General features: G+C 34.9%; 1 protein-coding gene across 3 annotated transcripts in view; it reads right to left on the reverse strand.

The window, feature by feature from the left end:
- The window catches only part of LOC135986062 (ATP-dependent translocase ABCB1-like), a 39,679-nt gene extending 30,254 nt beyond the window's left edge, over positions 1 to 9,425 (reverse strand). Inside the window, exons 1-7 of one of the 3 annotated variants that reach the window (XM_065629818.1) lie at positions 9,392 to 9,425; positions 9,042 to 9,082; positions 8,493 to 8,614; positions 7,679 to 7,739; positions 5,323 to 5,470; positions 4,172 to 4,235; positions 622 to 813 (exon numbers count right to left, since the gene is read on the reverse strand). In XM_065629818.1, coding sequence (XP_065485890.1) covers positions 622 to 813; positions 4,172 to 4,235; positions 5,323 to 5,470; positions 7,679 to 7,739; positions 8,493 to 8,590 — 563 coding nt within the window. In that variant the 5' untranslated portion in view covers positions 8,591 to 8,614; positions 9,042 to 9,082; positions 9,392 to 9,425. Of the gene's footprint in view, positions 1 to 621; positions 814 to 4,171; positions 4,236 to 5,322; positions 5,471 to 7,678; positions 7,740 to 8,492; positions 8,632 to 9,041; positions 9,083 to 9,391 lie in introns of those variants that run through there. The other 2 variants (XM_065629817.1, XM_065629819.1) reach the window with 2 other exon arrangements.
- Between the last annotated feature and the right edge of the window lie 210 nt (positions 9,426 to 9,635).

Genomic DNA, 9,635 nt, shown 5'->3' on the forward strand with positions numbered 1-9,635 from the left:
AACAGCCCACTTCAAGATAAGGCACTATATAGTGTGGTCAAGGAAAAATTCATATCTCTTGTGAAAATGTAATGCTATAAACCTGGTTTTGTCTGAAAAGGTTGAGATTCTGCCTGCTTTGCAAAGTTATTCTCACTTTCTTAATGTCAAATTTTTGATCTCTTTGGAAACTGTTGGATATTTGGAAAGAAAAGATAAAGCCTTTCATGTAGACAAAGGGAAAGGAATAGCTTGTCATGCAATTAAAGCTGTTCACCCTGCTGGAGTCAGTCAGGAGTTTATTCAGTCCCCAATGTGCACTGAAATTAACTATGTTTTCTCTTCATGAGGTAATCTCGTAGGCTGGGCTTCATCCATCCTCAGAGTTTAAGGGAACTTATGAAAATGCTTTTCTGATATCGTTGTGACAGTCTAGTATCAGAAGCATTAGAAGTTCAGTCTCTGAGACGCTCCATGAGAAAACTTGAAAACTTCATTTGACAATGAAATAATTCAATTTAATTTCACAGTGAAATTTCATTTCACAATGAAATAATTCAATTTACAAATAAAAACAAAAAGATGTAACTCATATGTGCTTAATAAGATAAAATAACATTGGGTAAGGTACAGCGTACTTACTCTAGAAGACGAGTGTTAAGTTCTCCTGCATCATTTACATCAAACCATCCAATTTCCTGTCTCATAATTGCATGAAAAAATTTTTGTCTGATTTTTTTTATTTGCCGGCCTGCTGCTAGAGTCCAAAATGAAGTTTGGATATAAGCAGCAAGAAGAACACAAGCTCCTATTGCAGAATAGTAGTATGCATATCTGAAAGAAAAAATTTTTTAAAAGGGCAAAATTGTCTGAAATTAGTTTTAGTTACCTCACTGGTTTGTATTTAGCTTGATGCTTGCTTATTCTGTTTTGGTCCTGAATTAGAGTTTACACTTTCCTGTAAAACTTGCCAAGTTTTCTATGAGTAGTATTATTAGACAGGAATTAGTTTTTCTTTTTGTCAATACAGTATATATTTCCTCATAAGACTACTTCAGAACTATATTTTAGACACAATACCCTTTTTACTTAAATGTGTCATTTCCAAAAATGCCATAACATTTTTGTTTTACCACATATAGACAGACCTAATCATATATGCCTATAATCACACACATTTACAGCATATGACATGGCTATCTATATAAATATATACATGCATGGATGCTGTAAATATTTCCTGAATTGAGAATACAGCACTACTATATATGCATCTATTGCAGGCAAATGTCACTAGATCAAAAATTATTTTGCTCTCCATTTTATTATTAACTCATACTTTACCTTTAAATTAATTGAGCTCTGTGCTATGAGCAGAGTGTCTAATCAAAACCAAGGGGTGCATGAGCCACTATATTTCTTAAACTGGAATTGAATTTAAGCCACAGTTTTAAACTGTTCAAACATAATCAAATCAGATATGATTTGATTCAGAATTGACATCGGAATCAGTTACAGGTGAACTTAAACCAGAACTAAACCATAAAAATATAACTGAACTGATTCTCTGTTTGTAAAACATGACCAAAACCAATGGCTAAATATTAATGGTCTATAATACATGTAATTGCAAGACTACTGAATCTATATAAAAACAAATAACTAGCAAAAAGCTTTAAAGCTCTCAGGACTTTCACTCACTCGTAGTAAGTTATTCATACTGATTCTTTAAAACTGTAGTGTGAAACTTGGCAGGAGCAAATTGCAGGAATCTGTGTGCAAATGCTCTGCTCAAAAAAGGAGAGAATGGCTTTATAGATGAAACGTCCAGTTTTAATCCAGTCTTTTTTGTGGCTAATACCATACAGTTTACCCAGGGACTTTGGAACAATACTCATTATGAAATGAACTTTATCTAAACTGTTTAATAAAAATATGTTAATACCTAACTGAATGCTGGTTAGTTGAATATTGACCTCAGTCATCTTCAGCTCCCATAAAACTCTGCATGGAAACTACTATAATAAAACCATGAACACTCTTTCTAAATTCACCAGTAATTACTTCAGACAATTACGTTATGATGTTACATCACTTCAAATAATTGTTTTATTCTTGGACTTTGTTTCATAAGAAATTGTATCAAAAGGATTGATATATTTGCCACACTGAAGAAATATATTCTGTAAATTCATGCTGAAACTTAATAGAGAGTAAATGCTCCCTGCATTGTAAAATAATGGTTCTTTTTCGCTTGAGAAATAGTTGGGTTTTAGGAAAACTGTTGTCTGAGTAACAAACATGACCAAGTCCACGTGTATAGTTCAGTATTGGAACACACCTGTGTGAGAACTTTGTCCTTGTAAACAATGTTTATTATTATATGACCTGCTGGCAGGTGTTCTTAAAGAAACACGCACTGGGTACAAACAGCTGTTTCTTCAAACCAGTGAACATCCTAACTTGAGGCACTATCTAAAAGCTTTAGAAAAAAGAATCTCTTCCTGTGCTGCCAATAAGTAACACATTCCTCATTCAACAATTTGTTTCTAAAGAGAAACTTGAGCTGCTTTTTATTTATACTTACACTTTCAGAGTTAATGTCTAAAAGACAAGGTGGCATGCATGGTGTTAATAAAAGATCTCCCTCAGACCATCTTTTAGGGTCATGAGAACAGGCAGTTCTCAATGTTTAGATGTTGATGTAGATCTATATTAACATTTACACTTTGTGTCAGTTTGTCTGTTTCCTGTAATCTTTGTTCTTTAAGCAGCAGCAAATCCTAGATAATCGCCCACTGAGAACAGCAGGAGGATTCCTATTGTTTTTAGTTGAGATGATGTGATATGAGCTCAGAGATTAGAAGAACACCAAACCATTAATCAAAAATAGTTATGATTGGTTGTTGGTCTAAAAGACTTATAAATGACACATTAAAATACACACTACTCTTATGCTACAAGGGTCGGTAATACCTTGTGTAATTCTATTACACCCTGCTTTAAAATACAGGTTAGATATGTCTAAGTAGAAAGAAAAAAAAAAAAAGAAAATATGTTGATTTGAAAGCTGTGTATTCACCCATGCACAAACTATTTTGTTGTGAAACTTTGCCATCAGATTTGCTTTCAAGTCACTGGGCACTTTTATATCCTGCTGAAGGTGCGTAAGCATTACTTGCATTCATGTCAGAGACTGACAGAAATGTTGCAGGAGCAAGAAACTTTGTATGCCTGTACTCTCTTACAAAACATAATTGCCAATTCCCTGCTAGTCCATTCTCATTACCTATGAGTTCTTCATTTCTAAGCAACAGCCTTTTCCTAACTAGCTCTTGCTCATTTATTTCAGAGTAAAGCAGAAATGACAATGCACTTCAATATAAAACATCAAGAGATAAGCAAATGCCTTATCTCTTCCTTCTCTTCAGAAAAGACAATTGCCTTGAAGACTTCAGCACTCGTGAGATGTCAGATTTTTTCCAATACCTAATGAGGAACAGACTTAAACCTGAAGAAAAGAAGCTGAAGTGGTACAAGAAAATGCACGTGAACTTTAGACATCCTGCACAAACCAAGCCCATGGACAGTGGTTAATAAAGCCCCTTAACAAAACACATCTATTGGCAACTGATGTTTCTGCTGATTTGCCCTTTTCTTCATGAAGTTTTGTAGCAAAAACACCAACTATTGTCTTCTGCTATTGCCAACTCTAGAATGCAAGATTTAAGTTTGCATATCATCTAACTCTGTCTTTTCTGTAGCCCAGATAATTTAGTTGGGCTTGATGCTTTGGCACCAAAGCAGGTACTATCTGGCAATTTTAATTCTGCCTTTTATCAGTGAATCATCATAGCTCAAGAAACCAATGGATGATAATCAACATAATTTTTTAGCATAACAACTACTCTTTATAAATTCAGAGGAAGAGAAGGAAGAAGGAAGGAAATACAGATGGCACTGGGACACATGGGGATGGGTGAGAGCAAGAGGTTACAGGGAAATTGTTGGGAATGGCTGAGGATGTTCAAGAACCCTCCCACTGCCCACAATAATTTCATGTGTGAATCTTTAGTTACATACATTATTCAAACAACCATTGCTTTTATGTTGTTTAAAGCATGCGAAACATCTGTGACTAGAAGTATGTGCCTACATTAAAAAAGAAGAGGAAATATCAATTTCTAATTACCTTGTCATGTCTTCTTCCAGTGTGGCAAAAATATCTGAGGAGGAATTCGCTGCAGAATCATTTCCTTACAAAGGAAGAAAAGAGTAAATGCTTTTAATAGAGCAAGTTTTAACACATTTTTTTTCCTGCATGCAGTTCAGCAAATTCTGAGTTGCTACATCTCCTTTTGAATCAAGTTGATTTTAATGAAAGGAGGAGTGTGATGATTCCAGGCTTCTACCTATTCAAAACCAATTATTATACTAATATAAGGTCAGTCATAACTCCATTGACTGCAAAACTACATCAATGTTTTGAGAAGACTACAGCTGCAGCATTTTGCATTTGCACCATAAAAATCTGATTGTACTTGGGAAGGAGTAAATCCTAAACTACTTGTTTTGATGAAGGCAATATGCCTGTATTTCTGTCTTACAGCAGCATAATAAGAGAAAAAAAATGGATGCAGGACAGAAGACAGTCACATCCGTTATTTTTTCTGTATCACCACAGACATTTATTAAAACGTTTAATAAGATTTTATTAGATAGTATTTCAGGCAGCAAACCTGTTCACAAGTTTAACATCTAATATGTGAGTTCAGAGGACAATGTAATCTGGTCTGTGAGTTGATACAAAAGTGACAGTGTCACTCCTACCTCCTGTATCCATCACTGCACACCTGCCCTACTTTGTCTTTGTTTTCATATTTCATAGAAAGTAAGGCTATTCAACAAAATGATCGAAGAGAAAATAAGTACTTTTATTTTTGGTAGCAAATTTTTGGTTGGTCTGCTTACTGATCTGATTCACCTTATGAACTATAATTTTCAGGCTTGATGTAAGGGAATCAACAGGAACTCATTTTGAAGAGATGGAAAACCAGCCTCTTTCTATTTATCACAGCCACAGTTAAACATGATTTGTTAAATGTGCATTCTAGTAGTTAATTTGAAAAAAAATAATTTACTAATGCAGAAACTAAAAATCCTGAGAAAAAAAAAATTCATAGTGTGTCTCTGTTACAGCAAACACAAGAGTTACTAATTTGCAAGATAGCATAGTATCAAGTTTGGTTTCTGACATCAATATCCCATGTCAAGATGTTTGAATCTACTTGGCTGTTTTTCACATATGAGTCATTGTTCTCTTCATAGAAGATAAATTCTTACCTGGCAAATTTGTGACTCCAGAAGAAACAAAGCTATCGGTCATATCACCAAAAATTATCATCATAATAGGCATACTGCTTCCATGCGCTATTGCCAGGAGACTGCCTAGTATCATTAGTAATTTATCTGAGCAACTGGAGTATCGAAACTGTGAGTGAGAAGATAAATTCATTTTGACTGTGGTATCAGAAGGCTAACACAATGTTTCGTATACAAAGGCAGGGATGTCAAGAAAAATCTATCAACTGTACACCTAGTGTCACAAAACTACAACTTTATCTGATTAGAAATTTGGTTTACAAAACAATTTAAATGCACAGGAATAAAACATTCTAATATAAGCACCTTTATACTACAAACTCTCAAAACCAGAGAAGTGTACTATTTTAATGTATCAATATCTGCAACTGGATAAAAAAGGCCACATGAAAACAAGGTGTAAGAAATTTGCCCTTTTGAAGTTTGATATTTGAAGTTCAAATTATAAGAAATTTTAATGATATTATGCTAATTGAGACAATAATTACTTTATTGTAAATTCATTATTATGCAGTCATAAAAACTGTTCCTAATGTACCATAGACACTATCAAAACTTACTGAAATCCTAAATAACTCTTGCCATTGAACTTAATAAAGTTTGAGCTCATCTATTACAAAATCATTTGCTTTATTCTGTACTGTAAAATACTAAGTTTATTGTTGTAAATTATAGCACTATGATGTAATTGTAGAAGTGCAAGCCTGTGTAACAAAGCAGAAAAATGGGGCATTGGTCAGCATCATAGGTTATAGGCTTATTTCTGTTATTTGCCATATCATTGCTGTGCATTATGCACACTAAACCTACAAAATGTAAAATATTTCAGTGTTACTAAGAGTACCTAGGATTTACTTTAATTAAATATTAACATATTGCATTATTTTAAAATAACAGAGTCACCAAGGGCAAATCGTGCTTGACAAACCTGATCGCAATGACACCAAACTGAGTAGGGAAGTGGACATTTCAGAAGGGAGAGCTGCCCTGCAGGATGACCTGGATAGGCTGGAAGTGTTGGCTAACAAGAGCCTTATGAACCTCGACTAGTGTAAGGTCTTGCACCTGGGAAAACATCATCCAGGCGTGCGCTATAGGGTGGGATCTACCCATATGGGGAGCAGCTCTGTGGAAAGGGACCTGGGGATCCTGCTAGACAACAAGCTCAACATGAGTGAACAGCGAGCTGCCAGCAGGATGCTGGGCTGCGTTAGCGAGGGCATCACCAGCAGAGACAAAGTCATTATCCTGCTCTACTCAGCACTTGTCAGGCCATACATGCAACACTGTGTTCAGTTTTGGTCCCTGCTGTGCAAAAAATATGTGGACAGGCTAGAGAGGGTCCGGAGAAGGGCCAGGAAGATGATCAAACGATTGAGAAGCTGCCATGTGAGGAAAGGCTGAGAGAACTGGGCTTGTTCAGCCTTGAGAAAAGAAGGCTTAGGGGAGACCTCATCACCATGTTCCAGTATTTAAAGGGTGGCTACAAAGAAGATGGAGACTCCCTTTTTACAAGGAGTCACATGGAAAAGACAAGGGGTAATGGGTACAAGTTATTCCTGGGGAAATTCTGATTGGACTCAAGAGGGAAATTTTTCATGATGAGAACAATTCAGCCATTGGCGTAATGTCCCCAGGGAAGTGGTGTATTCCCCAACATTGGACACTTTAAAGATTCAGCTGGACAGGGTGCTGGGCCATCTTGTCTAGACTGTGCTTTTGCCAAGAAAGGTTGGACCAGAGGATCCTTGAGGTCCCTTCCAACCTGGCATGCTACGATTCTATGATATATACAGTAAATTAAAACTTTCTGGAATTTAAAGTACTTCTTAATACGTACTTTTACACTGTAAGTATCATCAGTGCCATGGAGTTGCACTTTACTGCTGACTCAGGTGATGAAAAATGGTTAATGGGGCTGATTAGTGTGATTAGTACCCGACTCAGATAATTTAGAGGTCAAGACTACACATAATCTTAAGTATACAGGCACACTTCTCATTATATCTGAACTGACTGAACATGGAAATCCCCACATTTCTCAAATAAAAATCTAGTACAGCTGTGTTTAGCTAAGGGAAGATGGCTAAGAATCCATGTCAGTAACAAGACGGATTCTTTAATAAAACTACATCCAAAGAAGAACTGCTTGATTGCTATAATTTATCCCATGTTCTGTAGTATCGAACTATTTGGCAAAGGAAAAACAATATATGCAGTACTCTTAACATAATTTAAAACATTTTTGTGTTAACGCTTTGAAATCTGCATGCGTGTATATATATATGTACACATATATAGAGAGAAAAAATCTTACCAGTGTAAATGGGCTGACCATCTTAGGCTTTTCTGCTTTCTTCTTCTTCTTCTTCTCCTTGCTTAAAAGGTATGGTAGTTTTAGTGCATTTAAAAAGCAAAAAGATTTCACAGAAATACTAATGCAGTGTATTAATGAAGTTCAATTAAAGTATAACTATGAAATAATTTTGCAGGAAACAATTGTGTGTAAATGAATATGATTTATTGAGCATTCTTGGGATGTTTTTATTTAAGCCTGCAGGTATATAAACAGCATCAGCTCCTGCTGCTATAAATTTAATTCATCATCTTCCCAGTTCACCCCTCTCAAACGGGTGAACACCAAAAATGACTGGTGGTTCCACTATCTGATCAGGGAAGCTGTGAACTGAAGCAGTATATAGCTTTCAAAATGGGAAAATGGAAGATAACTTATAAAGTCAAATTTTTGCACATGAGGGATGGGAAATAGAGAAAATGTTCAAGGTATGCAAAATATTGATTCCTTGCCATACTAAAAATTTTTACATGCTTTTTAGCTGATGACATAATTGTATCCCAGATGTCTATTCTGACATCCTTTCTGCAATATTTTAGAATTGTTTTCAATAAACTGTAGTCAATACTGTGGACGCCTAGTCCTTAAAAGAAAATAGATAAATGGTCCTTCTGCACCAAATGAATGTGTCAATCAATGCTACTTTCAAATTGATACAAAGCTTTCTGTTATTAGACTTTCCTGATAAAATAAGCAAAATTAAAAAAATTAAATAAAATCTAAAATCTTATAAGCTTCAATATAGAACATATTTACAATGTTTAAGAATACTTACTGTTTGTCCTCAGATTCATGATCCTGATCGAAGGCAGCGATCTCATAACTATTTCTATTTGCAGTACGCATCTGCTTCTTTTCATCTTCAGAACGCATTTTAAATTTATTTAAGTTAGCTTTCTGTAAAATAATACTGCCTGAGAAATATACAACCATTAAGCCAAAGACAGTAATATCAATAAGGATTTGTTTGAAATAAAAATATAGATACTTATTAAAATCAATAAAGTTATTAATGTCATACGTTGTAAATGAATCCTCGTCATAGGCAAGTATAAAGCTGTTGAAACAAGTCCAGATATTTGGATTTTGCTTACAAACATCTACATTTTGTATTTCTATCTGTTTGATAACTGTGTGTCCTTCCTTTAATTTCATTTGAATGATATAAGCATTATATTTTCTGTAATTCAGCACAGACATACAAAATAAATGAGAAAGAAGGTGTTTATTTAAAAGGATACACAGTTATTTGGAATTTTCCCAACTTAGTTATCAATGAATTTTACAAATATCTCTGATTTAAAATAAAAATGTATTGACTTACTGTGAAGGTTGTTCTTGGTTTGTGTCTAGTTCTCTGAAAGACTGTTCAAAAATCAGATGAATTAATGTGGTTAAGGACATGCACCACGATCGGACTTTGCTCTTATGTTAAACAGAGATGATGAACAGCTTTATCTCTTTTTTTTTTTTCCTTATCCTTCCCCCCTCCCACTTCCGTTGCATGACGTACTTAGGAGGGTAAAGTGTAAGCACTTTGGAATCTGCCTCCCTTTAGCATATTTAACAAAAAAAGTTATTAAATAAACAGTCTATTCTTCCACCAGGAGAAGTTCACCGTATCTACTGTTGGCTTAATTATGTCCCTTAAAAATCCCAGGAATTCATTTTTACCTTATTAGAGATGGTGCTGAATGCTCCAAGTTACTCTTACACTTAAGGATTAATCCATTCTTGAATACACAGTGAGAAGGAAACCAAATAACAGGAAAGGAGTGCTTTATTCTTTTGCTTCTTTTCCCTTCTTCTAAGTCTCATCCAGAAGAACATGACCCATCTAACCTGAAATAAAACAGGATTTTATTACAGTGCATATAATTTTTAATTTGAGTAACTGCAGAACAGCAAGATGAGTTTC

Source organism: Caloenas nicobarica, chromosome 2 (genome assembly GCF_036013445.1).
Source record: "Caloenas nicobarica isolate bCalNic1 chromosome 2, bCalNic1.hap1, whole genome shotgun sequence".
In the NCBI taxonomy this organism is placed as follows: domain Eukaryota; kingdom Metazoa; phylum Chordata; class Aves; order Columbiformes; family Columbidae; genus Caloenas; species Caloenas nicobarica.